General features: G+C 56.5%; 1 protein-coding gene across 1 annotated transcript; it reads left to right on the top strand.

The window, feature by feature from the left end:
* The first annotated feature begins 1,905 nt into the window (after positions 1-1,905).
* Positions 1,906-23,554, top strand: LOC147232239 (receptor-type tyrosine-protein phosphatase beta-like). Its single transcript, XM_086148908.1, has 31 exons — positions 1,906-1,978; positions 2,099-2,168; positions 6,176-6,873; positions 8,510-8,818; positions 9,084-9,431; positions 9,521-9,796; positions 9,927-10,193; positions 10,303-10,569; positions 10,956-11,219; positions 13,381-13,644; positions 13,925-14,188; positions 14,279-14,542; positions 14,698-14,967; positions 15,044-15,307; positions 15,383-15,649; positions 15,762-16,064; positions 16,572-16,850; positions 17,046-17,195; positions 17,951-18,203; positions 19,186-19,292; positions 19,362-19,467; positions 19,741-19,818; positions 19,898-19,915; positions 20,001-20,082; positions 20,249-20,497; positions 20,569-20,703; positions 20,887-21,009; positions 21,293-21,456; positions 22,157-22,292; positions 22,395-22,515; positions 22,594-23,554. The coding sequence occupies exons 1-31, from the start codon at positions 1,906-1,908 to the stop codon at positions 22,614-22,616; spliced, it is 6,492 nt and encodes a 2,163-aa protein (XP_086005034.1). The 3' UTR covers positions 22,617-23,554.
* The last annotated feature ends 608 nt before the right edge of the window (positions 23,555-24,162 follow it).

Below are 24,162 nucleotides of genomic sequence, written 5' to 3'. Positions count from 1 at the left end.
AGAGTACTCCGGTGAGCTCGGGAACTCAAAAAGGCCCGGACGTCCACAGAAGACAACAGCGCCGGGCGATCGCAGAATCTTTTCCACGGTGAAGAAAAACCCCTTCATAACATCCACTCAAGTGAAGAACCTTCTTCCTCCAGGAAGAAGGTGTATCAGCAGGATCCAAAGCTACCGTAACGGTGAGAGGGAATCCAAAGGATTCACCACAAGCTACAAACCATTCATCGGCCTCCAAAACAGAAAGGCCAGAACGAGCTTTGCCAAAATACACCTGAAGAAGCCGGACCAGTTCTGGGGCGACACTCTTTCAGGTGGGACTCAGATCGACCTGCACCGGAACGACGGGAAGAAGAAAGTGAGGAGCAGAAGTGGAACGGCTGAAGATCCGAAGCAGAGCACATCTTCTGTGAAGCACGACGGAGGAGGCGGCGCGACGGCACGGCGTGCACGGCGTGCACGGCTTCCAACGGCACTGGATCACTTGTGTTTATTGATCTTCTTCTTCTTTTGGGTTTCCTTCAGGGGTCGCCACAGCAAATCAACTTCCTCCATCTAACCCTGCTCTCTGTATCCTTCTATCTCTTGGCACCCCTGACACTTTTCTCCACCCATTCCAACCTGTTTGGACCGTCTCTTCACCTCTTTTCCACACTCTCTGCTGCTCTGGACTGTTGACCCCAAACACCTGAAATCCTCCATCTTCTTGATCTCCACTCCCTGTAGCCTCACCGTTCCTCCAGGGTTCCTCTCATTCACACACATATATTCTGTCTTGCTGCGACTCACCTTCATTCCTCTCCTTTCCAGAGCATACCTCCACCTCTCTAGATGTTCCTCCACCTGTTCTCTGCTCTCACTACAGATCACAGTGTCATCTGCAAACAACTTGTGTTTATTGATGATGTGACCAAAGACAGAAGCAGCCACATGAATCGTGACGTGCACAGAGATCTACTTTCTGCTCACATTCAGCCAAAGCGGATTGGATGGCGCCTCACAGCACGGACGGACAGCGATCCAAAACAAGCCGCAAAATCAACCCGGGAGTTTTTCAAAGCAAAGAAGTGGAGTATTCTGTGATGCCCGAGTCAGTCGCCGGATCTTGACCCGATGGAGCGTGCGTTTCGCCTGCTCCAGACGAAACCTACGGCAGAAAGACCCGCAAACGAGCAACGGCTGAAGGCCGCGGCAGCAAAAGGCCCGGCGAAGCATCACAACGGAGGAAAGCCGGCGTTCGCTGACGGAGGCGGGTTCCACGTCTCAGCCACTCGTTGCCTGCAAAGGATTCTCAACAAAATATTGAAGTAACATTTTACTTACGGGCTTATGGTTATTTGTCCGGTTACTTTTGAGCCCCTGAGATGGGGAGCGTTTCTACATGCGTTATCATATTCTCGTTCAACTCCTTTCATCAAACCTTAAAGTCCGCACTTCAATTCTGTTGTAGTTGTTTAATTTCAAATCCGATGTGGCGACACGCAGAGCCCAGATCATCAAGACTCTGTCACCGGCCAAATATTTCTGGGCCCGACTGAATACATACATACATACATACATACATACATACATACGTACATACATACATACGTACATACATACATACGTACATACATACGTACGTATATATATATGTGGAGAAGAATATATATATATATGTGTGTTTGGGTGTGTGTTGTGTCTGTGATTGGGGATGTGTGTGTGTGTGTGTGTATGTGTGTGTGTGATTGGGGATGTGTGTGTGTGTGTGTCCATGAATGTGTTTCTGTGCATTAATGTGTGTGCGTGTGAGTGTGTTATTTCCTCCTCTGGTCTCCAACAATGGCTGGAAGGAAGTGTTGCCGGTTCCTCCTCCTCCTGGTCTTGCAGGTCCTCCTCGGAGCTTCAGACCTGAGCGTTTCAAACATGGACGACGTGTTGCTGCTGCTGCTGTTGTTGCTGCCGCCGCCGCCGCTGGCAGCGACGCCCTCCTCCAGCCGTGAGTACTATTGATTATGGATCGGGGGCCGAGCACGAGCGGACGGCGGAGTCACATGACCGTTAGAGAAGGTCGAAGAGGTCCGGAGGGTCTTCGGAGTCCCTTCTCACTCGCATTCAGCCTCGGTTCAGACTCGGCCGTTCGCCAAGGAAGAAGACGTCGTGGTTTACGCGCTCCGATTCCTTCGACGGTTAGAACATTCATGAGCACCTCTGGGCCGCTCTGTTTTTGAGGAACGTTCCTCAGACATGTTTCTGAGGAGAGTTCTTGAGAAGCTTTCCTGAAGAACCTTCCTGAGGAACGCTCCTCAGACACCTTCCTGAGAACCCAGAGGCGGAAGATCGACCACTTTAGTCAGAATTTACAAAAAGAGAAATTTGTGTGTGTGTGTGTATGTGTGTGTGTGTGTGTGTGTGTGTGTGTGTGTGTGTGTGTGTGTGTGTGTGTGTGTGTGCGCGCACGTGTGTGGGTGTGTGCACGCGTGTGCATCCGTGTGTGTCCGTGCCTGACTAACATTCCTGGAACGACAAACATTTCAAACAGGAAACAGGAAGTGAGGTGAAGAAGCTTTTCTGCAGGAGGTGTTAGAACTTCCTGGCCTGAGCAGTGAGTCCCATGAGAAGGTCTGGCTCAGCTTCTCGCTCCTTCAGCCGTCGCAGAGGAAACCAACCTTTCCTTCGCTGGCCTTCGTGAACCGCGGGCTCCTGGAGCGCTGCCAGTATGTTTGTAATTAGTAATTAACTACTAATGACAAGGTTCAGCTCAAAATCGCTGACGTCGGCAACCCGGCGAAACGGAGGCGGATCCACCGTGGGTTGGCGGGAATTCATTGATCAGTGATCGGTGATCGGTGATGGGTGATCGGTACTCAGACTCTGGGGTCAGTGAAGTACTTCTGATTCTGCTCATCGGTCAGTCATTAGTCACAGACTTGTCAGTACTGATGGGTCAGTTGTAAGTAATTGTCAGGAATGAATTGGGAACCAGTCAGTTGCTAGTCAGTCATCGATCAGTAATTGATCAGTAATCGGTCCGAACTGTTCATTAACTGTTCAGTAATGAGTAAGTTACAGGTCAATAATTGGTCAGTTCTTCTCCTCTGGTCTGCTCCCTCCAGGATCTCCACAGTGAATGCACTTCCTCCATCCAACCTGTCCAACTTCCTGTCCTCCTTCACTCCATCCATGAACGTCCTCTCTGGAGCCTGGTAGCTCCATCCTCAGTGTCCTTCTACCCAGATCTTCTCCATCCCTCCTCTGTCCATGTCCAAACCATCTTAGTGTGACTTTCTCTCCAGAACATCTACCATGTGCTGTTGCTCCGATGGACTCCCTTCTGATCCTCTCCATCCTGGTCACTCCCGAAGAGAACCTCCACATCTTCATCTCTTCTTGTTCCAGCTCTGCTTCCTGTCTTCTCCTCAATGCCTCTGTCTCCAAACCATACAGCATCTCTGGTCTCACCTCCATCTTCTCCACCTTTGCTTTCAAATCTGACTGATATTCTTGTATCACCCCTGACCACGTTCACCACCTGTTCCAACCTGCTTGGTCCGGTTTCTCCAATCTTCTCCTTCCTCTTCATTGCTCTGGACTGTAGACCCTAAGTACTTAAACTCCTCCAGCTTCTTGATCTCCACTCCCGTAGCCTCACCGTTCCTCCAGGGTTCCTCTCATTCACACACATATACTCTGTCTTGCTGCGACTCACCTTCATTCCTCTCCTTTCCAGAGCATACCTCCGCCTTTCTAGATGTTCTTCCACCTGTTCTCTGCTCTCACTACAGATCACGATGTCATCTGCAAACATCATGGTCCATGGAGATTCCTTTCTAACCTCATCTGTCAGCTTGTCCATCACTGCAAACAAGAAGGGGCTCAGAGCTGATCCCTGATGGAGTCCCGCCTCCACCTTGAACTTCTCTGTTACCCCTACAGCACACCTCACTACTCTCTCACAGCCAGCATACATGTCCTGCACCAGTCTAACATACTTCACTGCCACTCAAGACTTCCTCATACAATACCAAAGTTCCACTCTCTGCACCTTGCCGTGTGCTTTTTCTAGATCTACAATGGCCCAATACAGCTCCCCCTAACCTCTGAACTTTTCTACCAGCATTCTCAAATCAAATACTGCATCTGTAGTACTCTTTCTAGACATGAAGCCATACTGCTGTTCACAAATGCTGACTTCTGCTCTCAGTCTAGTTTCCACTACTCTTTCCCATAACTTCATTGTATGGCTCATCAACTTTATCCCTCTGTAGTTGCCACAATTCTGCAATCCCTTTATTCTTAAAAATAGCCACCATCACACTTCTCCATCCTTCAGGCATCTTCTCACTCCAAGATCCTGTGTAATCGATCAGTTATTTGTCAGTAAATGTCAGAAATTGATCTTTAATGAGTCAGAATTGATGATTCATCGCTCAATAACTAGTTAGTTATGGGTCAGTAATTGAGCCCTGGTGGTGGTGTCTCTCCAGCCTGCCTCCTGGAGGTGTCACTGGAGGGGCTGGTGTGTGTTGGCCTTCAGGCGGTGTGTGTGTGTGTGTGTGGGGGGGGGGGGCTGAGCAAGTGTGATGTCACACACAAGTGATGACGCATCATTGTTGTCATGGTTACAGACACTGTCGTGTTCCGACCCCATGACAGTCTGAGTTTCTCCTCCTAGTCTCTCCCGGCACCGACACGTTTTCCTCCGGCTCTCTACCTCCTGCTGTCACGGTAACCACGGGACATCTGTGGGACCCGGGTCGGACCCGCCGGACAGGCCACCATGAACGGGACAAGGGGGCGGAGCAGGGAGGCCCCGCCTCACAGCTGACATCCGGTGCCCAGACACCATCTGGGTGGCGAGAAGCTTCCACTGTCACAGGAGACTCTTTGTCCAGTGCCAACTCACCGTTAGCACACAGTAACAGCCAGGACGTCTCTGATGCTTCCCCCTCGGGAACACCCCCTTCCATCTCAACCTCCCGCCCCCAACCGCCTTCTTCACCCTCTTCCACCTCTTGGACGTTCCCCCCCAACTCTTCCTCACCCGCTCCTGTCCTCAGGTGGTCTTCATCCACCTCCACCACTGCCAGAGACAACTCCTCCTCCTTTACTCCCCCTGCTGCCTCCACTCTGCCCCCTCCCTCATCAACCTCTCCCCCTGCCTCCAGCACCTCCTTTTATTCCCCTTGGGGTTCTTCCACATCCCTTCTTGCAGGCAATAAACTTACTTTGGATTCTTCTGCACCTCCTCCCTCCTTCCCAGAACCTCCCGCCTCTTCCTCAGTACCTCCTCCAACCTCTCCAGCACCTCATCCAGCCTCCTCAATGCCTTCCCCCTCCTCCTCAGCACCCCCTCTGGCCAGAACTGTGACAGTGACACCTGTGATTTCTTCAGTTTCTCCAAATGTCCCGGTTGATGCTTCAGCTCTGCCCACTTCCTCCATGGATGCCAGCCGGGTGGACACCATGACAGTTACTCACCCATCTGGAGCACTGCCAACCGAGCTCAGTTCTGTGGCAATAACCATAGCTGTAGCACCAGCATCAGAACCTGCAGCAGTGCCCACACGTTCAGCCACAAACACCTTTTCCAGGGTTCATCCAAATGTCCCGTTGAACATGATGACGACGGCCGACCCGTCAGTGACCCCTTTGAGTAAAGTCATCACACCGATGAAAACCACATCTTTGTCCGCACCCTCCACCGCACCTCCATCTGAACCTTCAACAGCACCTTCATCAGCAGCTTCATCCGCACCTTCATCTGGAACTTCAACCCCACCTTCCACCGCACCTCCATCTGAACCTTCAACTGCACCTTCATCTGCGCCTTCGTCCGCACCTTCATCTGCAACTTCAACCCCACCTTCTACCGCACCTCCATCTAAACCTTCAGCTGCACCTTCGTCAGCACCTTCATCTGCAACTTCAACCCCACTTTCTACCGCACCTCCATCTGCATCTTCAACTGCACCTTCGTCCGGACCTGCATCTGCAACTTCAACCTCACCTTCCACCGCACCTCCATCTGAACCTTCAACTGCACCTTCATCTGCGCCTTCGTCCGCACCTTCATCTGCAACTTCAACCCCACCTTCTACCGCACCTCCATCTGAACATTCAACTGCACCTTCATCTGCACCTTCATCTGCAACTTCAACCCCACCTTCTACCGCACCTCCATCTAAACCTTCAGCTGCACCTTCGTCAGCACCTTCATCTGCAACTTCAACCCCACTTTCTACCGCACCTCCATCTGCATCTTCAACTGCACCTTCGTCCGGACCTGCATCTGCAACTTCAACCTCACCTTCCACTGCACCTCCATCTGCATCTTCAACTGCACCTTCAACAGTAACTTTGACTGTGTCTTCAACTGCACCCTCAACCATAGCTTCATCTGCACCTTCAACTGCACCTTCAGTCGTACCATTGACTGTGTCTTCAACCATGCCTTCAAACAAGCATTCAACCACACCTTCAACCATTCCTTCATCAAGGCCCACAAGCCCACCTACCACCACACCTTCAACTGCCTTTTCAACCACACCATCAAAGACACCTTCAACAAGTTCTTCAACCCAACCTCCCACCACGCCTTCAACAAGTTCTTCAACCCCACCTCCCACCACACCTTCAACAAGTTCTTCAACCCAACCTCCCACCACACCGTCAACAAGTTCTTCAACCCCACCTCCCACCACACCTTCAACAAGTTCTTCAACCCCACCTCCCACCACACCTTCAACAAGGCCTTCAACCACATCTTCATCAAGGTCTTCAACCCCATCTCCCACCACACCTTCAACCACACCCTCAACTGCATCTTCAACCATGGCTTCAACCACGCCTTCAACCGCACTTTGGATGACAACAACCATGCATACGACCCAGGTAGTTTCTATGGCATCAGAAGCTCCTAACCCTCCACTCTCCTCGGCCTCCTTAGCATCGCCTGTAAGCTCACCCATTATTGATCAGACTTTTAGGAGCCACTTCTACATCACTAACCTCCCTGAATTAGTATTAGCTATTCGGACTGGATTCTTGCGGGATCCCCATGGAAACCTTGGAGAACCAGGCTGATGGTAACTGATACTGGCAGGTCAAAGTTCAGACTGTTGATGTTGATGGAAAAGAAGCCAAGTTCTTCTGTTGTCTCCTGCACCTGAGCATGCTGGTGCTCCATTCTGTTCTAGTAGGTTCTACTTCCTCATTCTGCCCTCCCGTTTGGTCTGGTCAGTTCCAATCTGTTCCTTTCTATTCTAGTAGGTTCTGGTTGGTTGTAGATGGTTCTGGTTAGTTGTAGATGGTTCTGGTTGGTTCTGGTTAGTTGTAGACGGTTCTGGTTGGTTGCAGATGATTCTGGTTGGTTCTAGTCTATTCCTGGTGTAGGAGGTTACACAGGAGCAGCAGGGAGGGCTCCGGTTGGTCGATACCACATGAGCTAATAGAGACAGAGCTGATCGTCGTCCTCTCAGAGCAGAATGCGATCTGATTCGCCGGCACCTCTTGCGTTCATGAAGCCCATGCTGTGCTGCGATCGGTTGGCTGAAAGTCCCATAAAGTGAAGCAGGAAGGAAACCAGGGTGGCGCCCTTTCTGCTGCAGCTGGAATGTAGGTCCAGGTCAGAGATTCCACCAAGGGCCGTAGGAGGAAGGACCAGGTGGTTCTTGATTCATGATAAGATAAACTTCATTGATCTTCTATCGCGGGAAATTCCTTTGTCACAGCAGCGTAACAGTTACAATGTCAATTGTCCGGGAAAGCTCCAGGTTTGTCACCCTCCTCATCGCCACCCATTGGAGATGGTCCAGGTTCTGTCCTACCTTCTCACTATCTTATTGACTTCAGCGGTCCTGGCACCGCTCCACCAGCACACTTTGCCCAAGAACAGTGCGCTGGCTACCGTAGACCGGTAGAAGGTTTTGAGGAGCTACAGACACCAAACCACCCCATTTTCCTCAGGAAGAACATCCTGCTCTGACCCTTCCTGTAGAGTGCATCAGTGTTCTCCAGTCCAGTCCAGTTTGTTGATGATGTGGACCCTAAGGTACTTGTAGGAGTCCACTATCTCCACCTCTTCACCCTGGAAGGGGATCAGAACCTGTTTACCGCAAGTCCACAACCCCCTCCTTGGTCTTGGAGATGTTGAGTAGGAGGTGATTCTGGTTGCTCCACTCAACAAAACTCGCTATCAGTGATAGGCCCCCTCCAGAGGGAGCAGGGCCTGCAGAAGTGGGGTCACAGGTCATGTGACCCTAACCCTAACCCTAACCCTAACCCTAACCCACCTCTGACCCTAACCCTAACCCTAACCCCCGGTTCGCTGGACGTTCGCCTCCGATCACCTCCTCCGAACCCAATGCTTCTCCGTGAGTCTGATGGTGGGTTTAATCAGGAGCCTGAAGAAGGTGAGTGATGGAGGTGCAGGGGTGATGAATGAGCTCCTTCCAAGGGCCCTCATTCGTTCCCCGATTGGCCGATGAATCTTCAGAATCAGGTTCTGTGTGTCGCCGTGCGGTTCCAGGATTTAGTTGCCATGGTGACATTATGAAACCATTCCAGGGCTCCTCCTCCTCCTGCCGGGCCAACCTGACGCTGGTCGGCACCACGTCCGACTCGGCCCTGGTGACCCTGAGCGCCGCCGCTTCCTGCCGGAGCTTCCGGCTGCTCGCCGAGGCCGAGGGCCGATCCGCCTCCGCCGGCTGCCGGCGGGGGGAGGTCCCGCCCCGCAGCTTCACCTGCGAGGTCCAACACCTGGAACCCGGGACGAGGTACCACCTCACCGTCTTCTCCAGGACGGACGGGTGGAGGAGCAACGTGTCGGCCACCACGGGTAAGACCCGCCCACGGTCGTCATGGTGACTAACACGGCGCCGGTAGCGGGAAGTCGTGTGACCTCATCGGCATTCAGAAGCGACGGCCGATGGAGATTCGACGGCGGTTGAAACAGGAGGTTCTCAGGGTTCTCCTTTGGTTCTTCATCGGGAACCCTGAACACGGAACCTGGGAACCCTGGCAACGGCATGACCACACGTGTGTGTGTATGTGTGTGTGTGTGTGTGTGGCTCAGGAGGTGCCGTAGGTCTCGGTGGTTGTAGGACCCCTTGAACCAAAGCACAGGCCTGTCAATCACCCTGATGGAAACCGTTCGAAAGCAGGAAATGACATCACTTCCTGTTCAGCTCCGGCAGGTGTGTCTGACCTGAAGCTGGAAAACAACGGCAGCTCGGACCGCCTGCTGGCCTCGTGGCGCCCGCCGCCGGGGAGAGTGGAGGCCTACCTGGCGACGCTGTCCGGCCCGGGCTCCGCCCCCCAGCGGCTCCGCCTCCCCCCCGGCGTCACCGCCGCCTCCTTCGGAGGGCTGACGGCGGGCCGCCGCTACCAGCTGTCCGTCGGCGCCGTGGCGGGCGGGGCTGTCGCCGAGAGGCGGCGCAGCGGGAGCACGGGTGACTTGCTTATTAGCGTTAGCATGTTTGGCATTCGTTCGTGACACCTGCCCGTCGTAACCCCTCCCGCTCTGACGCCGTCCCCCCAGTTCCCGCCCGGGTCGGGGCGCTCCGCCTGGGGCCGCTCCCCGGCGGGGGGGCGCTGAGGCTCAGCTGGGCGCCGCCCGCAGGCGACTGGGAGAACTACAGCGTGCGTCTCTGGAACGGCTCGGAGCTCCTCGACAACCGGACCGTCGGCCGCGCCGCCTCGGAGCAGCTCTTCTGGCCCCGCCCCCTCGGCCTGCTGCCCGGGCGACCTTACGCCGCCGAGGTCACCACGCACAGCGGCCTGCTCGGGAACACGGCTCGATGCCAGGGGCGGCTGGGTGAGTGTGTGCGTTTTTATCTCTATGAATTTGTGTGTCCTCGTGTGTGTGTGTGTGTGTGTCTCAGCATTGCCCTTTGGGCGGGAGTCCATTGGTGAATGTGTGTGTGTGTGTGTCCTGCCCTCCTTAGCCCCGCCCCCCGTGCAGCAGCTGCTCGTTCGTCACGCAGACGAGTCGTCTCTGAGCGTCCGCTGGACTCGTCCGCAGGGCCAATGGGACGGCCTCAGTGTGTGTGTCAGGGGGGCGGGGCCTGTCCCCCACCTGGCCCAGAGGCTCCTCCCCCCGGACGCCACAGATTGCACCTTCAACACGTTGGTGCCTGGACGCCGCTACACTGTCACCGTGACAACCAGCAGCGGCAACCTGAACAGCTCTGCCACCATCAGCAGCTGGACCTGTAAGAAACACTGTGTGTGTGTGTGTGTGTGTGTGTGTGTGTGTGTGTGTGTGTGTATGGAGAAGGACCTGGAGGGGCGGGTGTCCTCACCTGTGTGTGTGTGTGTTAGCTCCTGCCCAGGTGACGTCCCTGGAGGTGTCCAATGGCGGCAGCACAGACAGCCTGGTGGCCCGATGGCTCCGCCCCGCGGGGGATCTGGACTCCTACGTGGTCCTGCTGGTCCACGACAGCAGCGTCATCAAGAACCAGAGCGTGGCGGCGGCCGTGCGGGAGCTGGCGTTCCGGGGTCTGCGTCCCGGCGCCCTGTATCGGGCGGTGGTGACCTCGGTGCGAGGAGGACGCACCTCCCGCCAGATGGTCGCCGAGGGCCGAACCTGTGAGTGTGACCTTCGCCGCCGGCGGGAAAAGTGGTGAACCTCGGCGATGTCGGACGCAGAGCGCGTGCGAGAGACAGGAAAAGGAGACGAGGCGGACAAGGCCCGGTCACCTGACCAGGATGTTTTCTGGAATGTCAGGAAGCCAGTCGAGCAGAGCCTTCCTTTCAGGAGAGGAGGTCCCGGCTCGGACGGACCGTACCACGTCGCTAGCTTGGGGTCGCCTCCTCTGAGCCCGTGTCGCCGCGTCCGTCCATCCGTCGATCGATGCTTTTATTTGTCGTTGTCAAAGAGCGCACGGCTATCGCCGAGGTATCCAAGCTGAGGGAGCGTCGCTGTCCGGGGCCGCCGTCCGCTTTGAACATGATGGTACCGTTGTCCCCCCCAGTCCCAGCCGCCGTCAGCGAGGTCGCCGTCAGCAACAACGGCCGCATGGACTTCCTGAGCGTGTCGTGGCGGCAGGCGGCCGGCGACGTGGACGGCTACCTGGTGACCTTGAGTGACGGACAGGAGACGCTCCACTCGGTCCCCGTGTCCACGTCCAGCCCCGAGTGTGTCTTCAACTCCCTGGTGCCCGGACGCCTCTACCTCATCTCCATCGGCACCCGCAGCGGCCCTCACCTCAACCACACCTCCCTGCAGCACCGCACACGTGAGGCCAACCACCGCCGCCCCCGTCCACCGCACCCCAGCCAGTTCTCTCAAACAGGGGGCGACCAAATACTAAACTGTACACAAGTGATCAGGGCCAGAGTACATCTGAAAAACTACTTCGGGATCAAAAGTCTGAGCTGCCGGGTAGAAACATGAAGTCCGCTGCTCTGAGTGCCCGCTGATGTCAAGACTGACAACTCAGGTCTGGACCAAGTGCCCTGGTACAACGTCTGCGGAGGTTCTCCTGTGGGGCATAGCCGCTAACAACATTGAGCATCACACCTTCAATTTCCAGTTTCAGACTCATAAGTCTATCTGACATTCTTTTCACCTCTAGGACGTTCCTAACAAACTCCTCCTTCAAGATAACTCCTACTCCATTTCTCTTCTTGTCAGTACCATAATAGTACAACTTAAAGCCTGCTCCTAAGCTTCTAGCCTTACTACCTTTCCACCTGGTCTCCTGGACACACAGTATATCCACCTTCCTTCTCTGCATCATGTCCACCAACTCTCTACCTTTTCCTGTCATAGTCCCAACATTCAAAGTCCCTCCTCTCAGTCCCAGACTCTTTCCTTTCCTCCTCTCTCTCTGTTTCCGAACACGCACTCCTCCTCTTCTTCTTGTTCTTGTTCTTCGACCCACAGTAGCCCAATTTCCATTAGTACCCTGTAGGTCATCAGTACCAATGGCGGTCGTTGTTAACCCGGTCCGCGACCGATCCGGTATGGTATAGTTTTGGTTGTCTCGCATATTTGGTTTTGGCAAAAGTTTTACGCCGGATGCCCTTCCTGACGCAACCCTCTGCATTTATCCGGGCTTGGGACCGGCACAGGGAGACACTGCTCCGTGTCCCCCCAAGGCAGGCTTGGAGAGACACGGGCCAGTGCCGCCCTGAGGCTGCATTTGGCTCTCGATGAAATACATTTAGAAATATTTGGCTTTTGTGGCTCTCCCGGTCAAAAAGGTTCCCGACCTCTGACCCAGAGACTTCTTCAGTCCAAACGAGTTTCCCGAGTTAACTGCCAGGTTGTGGTCGGGCCCAGGTCATGGTGGCTTGTTATGTGAATGGGAGATTTGGTCGGCATAAGCTACATCTAAGGGGGTTGCTATGCTAATGGGATGTCGTTCGTTGGGACAAAAGAGCGACTTTTGTGGAGTTACCTGGATTGGAATGTGAAAAAGCAACGCTAAGCAAAGGAGTGAACCTGTTGGATCACATGAGCTGAAACTCATGTGGACATGATTACCGGGGGCTGATTCTGGTGGTGGATCTTTCCTGGTTGCTTGGAGGGTGCAGATGGGCCTGGTCCGTCTTAATATTGATCCCAGTATGGCGTTATAGGTCCGTGAAAGGTCGTGTCTGAGACCCCCCCGCTGTTCAGAGATGTTTTTTCTGTTTTGACAAAGATGGCTTCTTTCTCAATCCATCTGTCTGCTCTGGCCAGAATACAGACATTGATGTCTTGGCATTGACATTGGGGCATTGACATTGTGACCCTTGACATTGATGACACTGATGTCTTGTCTAAGGAGTTGCCCTTATCCTTCAAGTGGAGCGCGGAGTCCTGATCTCCTGTGTCAGGCCATATGTTTGTGCAGAGGTTGTTTGGTAGACCCAATGTAGACGCTGTCACGATCCTTAGTGCAGGTAACAGCAGACGCCGCATTCTCCATCTTCTGCCGGGGTGTTTTGTCCTCGGAGTGTGTCAGTCTTTGTCCATGTATGAGGTGTTTGTTGGACACCCTTTGCCGTTCCCTCCGAAACGTGAGCAACACACGGTGTGATAATGCTCTTTTTTCTTGTTGATGTTCTTCTTCTTCTTACGGTTCTATGTTCCTGCGTCTGGTGGCTTCCGATTTGTCGAAGGCCCAGTCAGGGTAGTCACAGGATCTCAGGGCTTTCCTCAGGTGTACCTCGATCTTGCTGCCTTCGGCGGTCGATGGGATGTTCTTGGCCGGGTGGTGTAGAGTTCCGATAACCCCCAGTTTGTGCTCAAGGGGGTGTTTTGAGCCGGTCTGGGTGAGTATTCAGGTCCGGAGCGAGTACTCGGACCAGGCTACTCTCTGGAGCGAGTAGCCTGGCTCCAGAGAGTACCCTGGTCCGAGTACTCCACGGGCCCGTGAGGACCATCAAGGTGTTATTGTTCTCCTTCAGAGCCGGCGAAGGTCCAGAGCCCCACGGCGACCCACGCAGCGCAGGACAAGTACCTGAAGGTGTACTGGCGCCAGGCGGGCGGAGACCTGGACTTCTACCAGGTCTTCATCAAACACAACAACGTCCTCCTGCAGAACCAGACGGTGGACAAGACCCAGAGCGAGTGTGTGTTCCAGGGCCTGGTGCCGGGCCGACTCTACACCGTGGTGGTGACCACCTGGAGCGGCTCCTACCAGACCAGCACCTCCACCCATGGGCGCACCTGTGAGTCAGCCAACCCCCCCCCCCCCCCCCAGACCCATCACTTCCCCTTCCCCCTCTGAGATATGACCTCCGCCTCCCGTTTCTGCATCGGGCTGTCCTGGAGAGCTGCGGTGATGTCGTGCTTTCCGTCCGGGAACCCCGCCCTACTTGTTTGGCTCCTGGATGACCGGTGTAGAAATAAGCCCCGCCTTCTCCCTCCTGTTACTTGTGCCTACAAACATGTGCCCCCCCCCCGTGCCAGACTGACCTCTGACCTCTATCCGCTCCGTTGCCCCCTCAGTACCCGCGGTGGTTCGCTCCCTGGCTCTCGACGGCCGCGGCACGGAGGAGCTCCGGGTCACATGGTTGGCGGCGCCGGGAGACGTGGATCACTACGAGGTGCAGCTGCTGTTCAATGACATGAAGGTGTTTCCTCCCATCACGCTGGGCGGCGGCGTAGGTGAGTGCTCGCTGTCCTCGCTGACGCCCGGACGCCTCTACAAGATCCTGGTGTCCACCTTCAGTGGCCCCAACCAGAGGGCCCGCTTCATCGAGGGTCGCACAGGTGGGACGCTGTCGGACCGCCACCCGCCCGCCACCCGCCCGCCACCCCGCCTCCGGCCGGCTCTGACACTCCGGTTCCGTTTGCCTTCAGTTCCCAGTAAAGTCAAGAACGTTCACGTGAGTAACGACGGCGAAAGCGGGTCGCTGACGGTCAGCTGGACGCCGGGGCCGGGGGACGCCGACGGGTTCTCCGTGTTCCTGTACCGGGAGGACCGGCGGCTGGACGAGCGGCGCGTGCCCAAGCAACAGCACGCCGCCACCTTCGGGTCGCTGCAGCCGGGCCAGCTGTACCTGGTGGACGTGCACACGCTCAGCGGCGAGCTGCTCAACAACTGCACGGCCAGCGGACGCACAGGTGAGGGACGCCCAGAGGAACCCGTCCAGAACCCTTCGCCAGGGGCCCGACGCGTATCTAAAGTCTTCTGTCCTTTGTCCTGCCGCCCTTTTACCTCTGTGGTCTCGCCTTCTGTCCCGCTGTCCTTCCTCTGTCCTTTTCCCTCCTGTCCTCAGTCCCTGCCGCTGTGGCGTCTCTGCGGGTTCTGTCCCCGCCCTCCAGCCACAGCCTGGAGGTGACGTGGCAGGAAGCCCCCGGTGTGGCGGACGGGTATGTCCTGCAGCTGCTGGACTCCAGGGGCGTCCTGGTGACCAACACCTCGTGGCCCCTGTCCCGCACCGCGCATGCCTTCCAGGGTTTGACGCCCGGCAGGAAGTACCGTGTCACCGTCCAGACCAGCAGCGGGGGGGTCCACAGCCGGGGGGTCAGCGCAGAGGCCCAAACGCGTAAGACTAACCGCCGCGACCGCCGCTCGCCGTTCTGCGGATGCAGATCTCAACCTAAGTGTCCCCCCCCCCCCAGGCCCCGCCTCCGTCACCAACCTGTCCGTGACGAGCAACGCAACCACTAGCCTGGTGTTCCAGTGGTCTCCACCGGAGGGCGACTTCCAGTCCTACGAGCTCTTCCTGTACAGGGCCGACGACACACTGCAGGAGCGGCGGCGGGCGGAGCGCGGCGCCTTGCGCTGCTCCTTCCTGGGGCTGCGTCCGGGGGCGCCGTACAGGGTGGTGCTGGTGACGCGCAGCGGCGAGCTGACCAACGATACGCCCCTCTGGGCCAGGACAGGTGGGTGGGGCCGCGGCCGATTCACGCGCCAAAGCCGCTTTCCCCGATTCAAAAGCCTCCGATGTTCCGTCTCAGTTCCCGCGGCGGCGGCGGCCCTGGAGGCTCGGACCGGCGAGCGGTCGGACGCTCTACTGGTGACCTGGACGCGGCCCCTCGGCGAGCTGAGCGGCTTCCTGCTCACGCTCTACAAACCCGACGGCCAGCAGAGGGCGGCGGTGCAGCTCGGGTCGGAGGTCGGCCACTTCCTGTTCCGGGAGCTGGTTCCGGGTCGGCAGTACCGAGTGGTGGTGCTGAGCCGCAGCGGGGAGCTAACCAACAGCGCCGTGGCGTGGGGACGCACAGGTGAGGCTCCTCCCCCAGCGTTTTTCCCAGCCCACACACACACACACACACACACACACACACACACACACACACACACACACACACGCCTCATGCATCCTTTGTGCGGCAGCACCCAGGCCTCCCTCCTCCTTCGTGCTGGGCGGAGTCACCAACACGTCCCTGGAGGTCACCTGGACCGGCCCGCTGGGCTCCGACTACGATGACTTCGACCTGGGTTGGTTGCCGCCGGACCCGCTGGTCGTCATCGACCCGTACCAGAGCCGCACCTCCGGGACCCGCATCCTGCGGGGGATGTTCCCCGGGCGCCTCTACAACTTCACCCTGCGCACGACCAGCGGCGCCGCCGCCGCCGCCGCCGGCCCGCAGGCCACGCCCACCTACAGCAGCCCGCTCCACGGCAGCATCCGCACCAGTAGGTGGCGCCGCACACGCCAGGTGGCCTCTGTGGGTTCTCTATAGGTTCTTCTACTGGGTTGTTCTGTGTTCTCCTCATGGGTTCTGTCTGTGGGTTCTCTCCATGTTCTCCTCATGGGTTCCTTCTGTGGGTTCTCTCCATGTTCTCCTCATGGGTTCCGTCTGTGGGTTCTCTCCATGTTCTCCTCATGGGTTCTGTCTGTGGGTTCTCTCCATGTTCTCCTCATGGGTTCTGTCTGTGGGTTCTCTCCACGTTCTCCTCATGGGTTCTGTCTGTGGGTTCTCTCCATGTTCTCCTCGTGGGTTCTCTGCCTGCTTTCCTGCCCGGGTTCTCTGCCTGTTCTCCATCTCCAGTCCAGGCTCCGTCTGCCGTGGGTGGGAATGAGCGAGCGGCCGGTTGGACGTGTCAGCAGGATTGACGGTTCTTCCCCGGCGCCGCAGGCCGTGACGGGGCAGAAGGTGTAGAAGATGAGGTTCTAAGTCTTGGTGTGTCCGCTGCCCTCAGAGCCGGGGTGCGTCCTGGGCCTCCACTGCCGTCCCCAGAGCTCCACCTCCATCTCCTGCTCGTGGGCGCCCCCGCAGGCCGACTTCGACTCCTACACCATCGAGTGCGTCCGCCGGGACTCGGAGGCGCTGATCTACTCGCGCCGCACCGGCCGCGACTCCACGTCCTACCTCATCACCCAGCTGGAGCCCCACAAGCTCTACAGAGTGGTCGTGAAGGTCATCTCCGACACGGCGACCAGCGAGGCGGCGCGCGACAGCGTGATCACCATGATCGACCGTGAGTTTCTTTGCGTCTTCGGGTTTGGCGAAGAGTGAAAAGAGAAAGAACCGCAAGGAACCGGGACATAGAATGTCAAGAGCAGAAGGAAGCGGGCGGGCAGAAGTTCCTCGGTGCACCTCCAGGAGAACCGCCAGGGAAGGCTTCCGAGGGTCAGAAGGTCTTCTATCTAATAATCGCTGAAATCTCCTCCAGGTCCTCCTGTCCCACCCCTCACCACCCGGGTGGACGAGAAGCTGGCTGTGGTCACCAAGTCCTCCATCTTCTTCAGCTTCAACTGCAGCTGGTTCAGCGATGTCAATGGCGCCGTGCGCTTCTTCAGCGTGGTGGTGGCCGAGTCTGAAGGTAGGAGGATGGCGAGGAGACCCTCACAGAGAGGGAGAGACTAACGTCGCGTTCCAAAGTCCACCTTTGAGATGATTCCTCAGAGGTGGACTCCAGAAGATATTCCTTTCACAGCAGATGTTCTTCATGCATCGCAGCATTATTTCACTTCTGTCCCAACAGCAGGGAGGCCCGGGTTCTGCACAGGCTGGGCTCTGCCTGGTCTTCATGTTCTCTGCCTGGTCTTCATGTTCTCTGCCTGGTCTTCATGTTCTCCGCCTGGTCTTCATGTTCTCCGCCTGGTCTTCATGTTCTCCGCCTGGTCTTCATGTTCTCCACCTGGTCTTCATGTTCTCCTTCTGGTCTTCATGTTCTCCTTCTGGTCTTCATGTTCTCCTTCTGGTCTTCATGTTCTCCGTCTGGTCTTCATGTTCTCCTTCTGGTCTTCATGTTCTCCACCTGGTCTCCATGTTCTTCCTCCCAGGGTGGGCCAGGGTTAGTGCTAGGAGGGCTCTATCTTCTATGTGTGAGGGTGGTTGGACGTGTCTTTGGGCTGAGCCGAGATCGACACCCGACCCGTCCGGTCGAGCCCCGCCCCTCAGCCGGATAGGCTCCGCCCCCGGCCTGTGAGCGAGGGCTGCCGATCACGAACGGACGAATGAATGAAACTGTGTTTTTCACAAACGTACGAGTTTCTGCGCTGATGATGACATTTTGAGAAAAGGATCTGGAAGGTTCCTCCATGGATGTATCTTCTCCTCTGTGTTCCTGCCAAGGTGTGGATGGCGTCCAGCCGGACCAGCGCCACCCTCTGCCCTCCTACCTGGACTATCTCTCCAACAGCTCGGTGAGGTCCTACCAGACCGGCTTCTTCTCCAGCACCTGCGGCGACAGCCCGGACAGCGGTTCAGGCTCGGTGGCCCTCAGCCTGGGGACGGGGATGGAGCTGCTGGGAGGCGCCTGCTCCCAGCGGGAACCCCAGAACCCCACCTTCTGCGACGGACCGCTCAAACCCAAAACTGCCTACAGGTATAGAGCCTCTCCCTGACGTCGGCTTTTACCGAACGGCCATCGGCCCCCTTTGCCTTGCAGGGACCTTCTGCGGGTTCTGGAACCTTCACGGGAACCAGGCTTTTTCTTGGCTTGTTCAGACAGCATAGGAAGCAGGGACGGTGGACCTCAGGTCCTAGAACCATCTCAGCTTCTACTCCGAGACAGGGTCTGGTTACGTTTCCGTCGTAACTCATAGGTACTTGGTGACTGACGGAACTCCGATCCAAGTATCAGCAGATACTTCTTGAGGAGCGCCATTTTTAAAACAGTCACCGCTCACTTTTAAGATGATCACCGCTTAGATGTTTCCCTCAGGCAAAATGGACAGAAGCAGTGAGAAATGGATGGAGGAAGAGGTCCAAGCCCTTCTGTCCTGCCTGGCCTCAGAGGGGTTTCCGAGGCTCGCAGAGGAACATCTAAGTTTTCTCCAGAATAAGTGCAAAGTGAGTTGATGGCTAACGGGGATCTTCACGCGGTGAAGCGGTGCGGAGAGAAGATGACACTTCAACCATCTGACGGTCCATGGCCATCATTCCCTGAACGCTCTGGTAGCTTCACTTCCATGGCGTCCACGTCGTCTCTCTCTCTCCTTCTTCTTCGATGCTTTGTTTTTGGGCGTGGAGCCCAAGTTGCTCGTGTCTCACCGGGCTTCGGTCCCTCACCGCCTGTGGGAAAGCACAGCTCGAAGTTTCTCCTGGAGAAGGCTTGTTCCTGCATCCAAATTGGAGCCGGGCACTTCTTGGAACACACTACTTCAGAAGTTCTGTCCGGAAGCAGCTCACATCTGATCCACCTCAACCATCCGATCCCGTTGATTCTGAACTGCCGATGCAAACTATGAAAACACAGCAATCATGGGGGAGGAGAGGATCTGGAAATGAGAAAGAAAAGTGACAAGAAGAAGGTGTCTGGAGGTGTGGTGTGATGCCGCCGTTGACCTGCTGCGTTGTTGCCCCAGGCTCAGCGTCCGAGCGTTCACCCAGCTGAGTGAGGACCAGGCGGGCGGCTTCTCCTCGCCGCTCTTCACGGACACCTTCCTGTCACTGCCCGTGGTCACTGAGGCCGGTGAGGACCTTCTTCCCTCCGCCGCCGTCCACTGGCGTCCATCGCCGTTGACCTTCTCTCCTGTCGCAGAGCGTCCCGGCGGAGTCATGGAGGGGTTGAGCGCCGCCGTCTTCCTCATCGCCGTGGTGACGGCCATCGCAACACTGCTCGTCTGCAGGCACAGAGCTCGGAAAGAGTAAGTTTCTCCGCTCGGACGATGAAGACGGTGTGTTTGTCTGGTCTCCTCATTCATCTCTGATCACCTATCATTTCCTTGATCACCTCCGGTGACCTCCATCATGTCTGGTCGCCTCTGGTCACCTCCATCATGTCAGGTCACCTCCGGTCACCTCCATCATGTCAGGTCACCTCCGGTCACCTCCATCATGTCTGGTGGCCTCGTACCTCGATGATGGACCCAAGCTGTGTATTGTATTCAGCGCTGTGCGATGTGGTGTGGTGTGTTCAGGGTCCGGCGGAGGACGTCGATCAGGATGAGTTTCAGGAGAGAGCGCTCCTCGTCAGGAGGCCATGCCGGGATCCGAGGGTGAGCCACCTTCACCGCTGGGTTTCATGCACTTCCAGCTGTCTTAACGCCTGCACTAACCCTGGTCTGTGTCTCTCAGGAGCCGCCGTGTCTCTAGGTAACATGACGTCGTATTTTCTTTGTCCTTCCCCGTTGTCTCCTGCGTGGCGCGACCTTCATCGTGCCGCTCGTCCACTCCTCAGCCCCGTCAGCGTCGCCCTTTTTGAGTCTCACCTGAGCAAGCTGCAGGCCGACTCCCGCTTCCTGCTGTCAGAGGAGTACGAGGTGAGTTGTCCCCTGAGGGCCTGGAAGTGCAGAACCTCGGAGGGGCCAGAAACCCTCGGGGTCCGGAACCCGGACCACCGAGGCTCTGATACGGTTCGGGTCCAGGAGGAAGCCCTCTCTGAGCAAAACTAAGACAGGCTCAGATTCCCGATGTGTCGTCCTTCAGGACCTGAAGGAAGTGGGCCGGAATCAGATGCTCGACTCAGCACTCCTGCCAGAGAACCGAGGGAAGAACCGCTACAACAACATCCTCCCTTGTGAGATGCACACACACACACACACACACACACACACACACACACACACACACACACTCACACAGGTGTGTTCCCATACAGATGACTCCACGCGTGTAAAGCTGTCTTGCACAGATGATGACCCTTCTTCTGACTACATCAACGCAAGTTACATCCCTGTGAGCTCGCATGCACACCGGTCACATGACTCATGTCTGGCCAATGGCGTCCTGACGCGTGTGCGTTCCAGGGCAACAACTTCCGCCGCGAGTACATCGCCACGCAGGGGCCGCTGCCCGGCACCAAAGACGACTTCTGGAAGATGGTGTGGGAGCAGAACGTCCACAACATGGTGATGGTGACCCAGTGCGTGGAGAAGGGAAGGGTGGGTGCAGCCTTACGCTCGGCCTTGTCTGGCTCTCACTGTCCACCTCCGACCAGCCTGTCTCACAGTCCACCTGTGGAAGTGTCTTCTGTTCTGAATCATTGTGTGTGTGTGTGTGTGTGTGTGTGTGTGTGTGTGTGTGTGTGTGTGTGTGTGTGTGTGTGTGTGTGTGTGCGCGCGCAGGTGAAGTGCGATCACTACTGGCCCTTGGACCAGGATCCTCTCTACTACGGCGACCTGATCGTCCAGATGTTGTCTGAGTCGGTTCTTCCTGAATGGACCATCAGAGAGTTCAGGATCTGCAGTGTAATGACCCTTGACCTTTACAGCCCCATCATCTTCACACTGACATCAGTAGCAAACAGCAGGGGGCGCTCTGTCCCCGCGGCCCGACTCTTCTGTCAGGGGACTGGAGTGGAGGTCAAAGGTCTCGAGGGGATTTCTAAAAAGTGCATTATGGTGAAAGAGTGTGTGTGTGTGTGTGTGTGTGTGTGTGTGTGTGTGTGTGTGTGCGTGTGCATGTGCGTGTGTGTGTGCGTGTCTGTGCGTGCATGTGTGTGTGTGTGTGCGTGTGGTTGCGTGTCCTCAGGAAGAGCAGCTGAGCTTCACCAGGCTGGTCCGTCAGTTCCACTACACCGTGTGGCCCGACCACGGCGTCCCCGACACCACACACTCCCTCATCCAGTTCGTCCGCACCGTCCGCGACTACGTCAACAGGAGCCCTGGGGCCGGACCCACCGTGGTCCACTGCAGGTACACACACACACACACACACACACACACACTCCTTTTCCTCTCGGATGTCCCCTTCAGGGGTCATCACATCCAATCACCTGCCTCCATCTAATGCCCGTGCATCTAAGGAGAGAGCAGATTTGGAGGCGACCACCGTGAAGCCATCATCTCACAGCAGCTCATGTGAAGACTGGTCTTCAGCGTTGTAGTTGTCGGCCCAGAGTGAGGCTGGGGACCTCACATCTCCAGATTAGAAAAGAAAACTGCAACTAGATTCCTTCAGCGATGGCATCCGCAGAGCCTCCGCTGTTTCCGTCTGTTTTCCTTCTCCACTCGGCGGAGGTCCGTTCTGCCCGGCTCCTCCGTCCCTCCTCTCTCTGGACGTCCTGCACCTTCCCGTTCGTCCAGACCGCCGCACGTCCCAGGTGTCTGATGCCTTCAGACACCTGGGACGATGCGGTGGCTTCAGCATCCAACCTCAGCTCCTTCTACCCAGAATTTCTCCATCCCTCCTCTGTCCACGTTCTCCAAACACACACACACACACACACACACACACACACACACACACACACACACACACACACAGAAAGCGCAGGGACCTTCTTTGGGAAACAACACCTGCTTTGTGTTTGAACAACACAAACCAGTGTCTGAGTGTGTGTGTGTCTTTATCTACACGTGTGTGTCTTTACCTGCGTTTGTGTGTGTGTCTCAGTGCCGGAGTGGGTCGGACAGGAACCTTCATCGTTCTGGACCGTGTTCTGCAGCAGCTGGACACCAGGGACACGCTGGACATCTACGGCATCGTCTTCGACCTGCGTCTCCACCGGTCACACATGGTGCAGACCGAGGTACCTGTCCTTCTGTCCCCTTTGGAAAGAGTTCAGTCAGTGTGGGGTTAGCCTGTCCTCCATGTCCTCCATGTCCTCACCTGTCCTCCCTGTCTCCTGCAGAGTCAGTACACCTACCTGCACCAGTGTGTCCGTGACGTCCTCCGAGCCCGGAAGCTCCTGAGGGAGCAGGACAGCCCGCTGTGTCCCGTCTACGAGAACGTGGGCCGCGGCGCCCAGAGAGGTGAGCGGCCCGTCGGCGGGCGTCACGTGAGCCGTTGGCCGTTCCGTCAGCTGATTGGCTTGTTGTTTCGGCCCACAGAGACGCTGAGCCCCCGGCGCTAAGAACGTGCGGCTGTCCGAGCCACAGGGAACTCTGTTTTTCTATCCACGTTTGTAGCGACAGATATCTGCTCCGTATTATTGCTGCCGCATGGTGGACTTGTGTACATGCGCTCCACGCTCCTGTACTCGCGCTCCAAGCTCCTACCGTATCTCCGCCGCGCCGTACGGCCACGCGTGGCGTCCGTGCGGAACCCCAGCAGAACCCAAACCCCAACCCCGTGTTTCTAGAAAATTCAAACCCTGAACGTCCGGCTCGGATCCAACAGCCCTCCGCAGATTTGCCCCCTGCCGGGAAATGCAGTTCGAGCAGGAAGAATTGAACCTCTAACGTGAAAGACATGACAAACGAATCCCCTCCCTGAAAGAAGGAGCTCAAAGGTGGGGTCTGCCGCGCCTGGTCTGGAGAAGGGTCCCGCAGGAGGTCACCTGACCACACATCCGGTCGTGGCGCCGATGCCGCGTAGTCTGAGAACATTCTGACGCCGCCAGATTGGAAAGCGAGAAGATGGCGGACATCGGCCACGGTTTTTGTCCCGGCCCGGACTCTTTATCGCTTTGAACGATTCTTCTGATTCCGAGGCCGGCGAGACCTTCGTCCCCACACCTGTCACGTGGACAAACGTCCGACTGGTGGAATGGCGGATTTTGTTTCCGCTCCCAGAACTGGCAGTCCAGTTCTGCCTTTGTCCACAGGGGGCGCTCACGCCCACCGCCCCCTTCACCCAGTAAGACCTTCTCAAACTTCAGGCTCCCGTGATCGACTTGGAGCAGCTCAGTGTGTGGGTGTGTGTGTGTGTGTGTGTGTGTGTGTGTGTGTGAGTGTGTAGCCGATAGAGGTGCCAGTGTTTATTGTTATTGGAATTGATGTGTGACGTTCTTCATGTTGTTTTTGCAGAATTAATATAAAGAAAGAATAAAAGGGATGAATTCAGTGGAAACGAAACTCAATGACTCTGAGCTCCTGTGAGTGTCCAGGGTCTAGAGGTCTGGACTGCACCTCAGGGGGGCCGAGAAAGACCAGACGGCCGGGGCTGGTCCTTCTCAGCACCCTGGGTCTTGAGGAGCTCGGCAGGGCCTCTGGAGAACCTCTGGAGAGCCTGGGTCATCCACGCAGAGCCACAATCCTGCTCAGACGGTCAGGGTGCTCCTCTCCATCTCCTTGTCTCCTTGTCTCCTCGTCTCCTTGTCTCCTCGTCTCCTCGTCTCCTCCTCTCCGTCTCCTCGTCCCCGTCTCCTCCTCTCCTCCTCTCCCTGTCTCCTCCTCTCCATCTCCTTGTCTCCTTATCTCTTTGTCTCCTCGTCTCCTTGTCTCCTCGTCTCCTCGTCCCCGTCTCCTCCTCTCCTCCTCTCCCTGTCTCCTCCTCTCCATCTCCTTGTCTCCTTAACTCCTTGTCTCCTCGTCTCCTTGTCTCCTCGTCTCCTTGTCTCCTCATCTCCTCCTCTCCTTGTCTCCTTGTCTCCTCGTCTTCTTGTCTCCTTGTCTCCTCTTCTCCGTCTCCTCCTCTCCCTGTCTCCTCCTCTCCATCTCCTTGTCTCCTTATCTCCT

The sequence above is a fragment of the Fistularia commersonii genome, chromosome 7 (assembly GCF_037954325.1).
Source record: "Fistularia commersonii isolate RoL2024-O1a breed Wild chromosome 7, RoL_Fcom_v1.0, whole genome shotgun sequence".
Taxonomy (NCBI): Eukaryota; Metazoa; Chordata; class Actinopteri; order Syngnathiformes; family Fistulariidae; genus Fistularia; species Fistularia commersonii.
Note: the sequence above shows the minus strand (reverse complement) of the source record. Positions and strands in the feature narration are given on the sequence as shown.

Excerpts from the sequence above, each read along its gene's own strand:
- LOC147232239 (XM_086148908.1), top strand. The coding sequence starts at position 1,906 with ATGGACGACGTGTTGCTGCTGCTGCTGTTGTTGCTGCCGCCGCCGCCG. Across the intron at positions 2,169-6,175 it reads GCGCTCCGATTCCTTCGACG|CTGCACCTTCGTCAGCACCT; the intron begins GTTAGAACATTC and ends CTAAACCTTCAG. Across the intron at positions 20,083-20,248 it reads TGCTGTCAGAGGAGTACGAG|GACCTGAAGGAAGTGGGCCG; the intron begins GTGAGTTGTCCC and ends GTCGTCCTTCAG.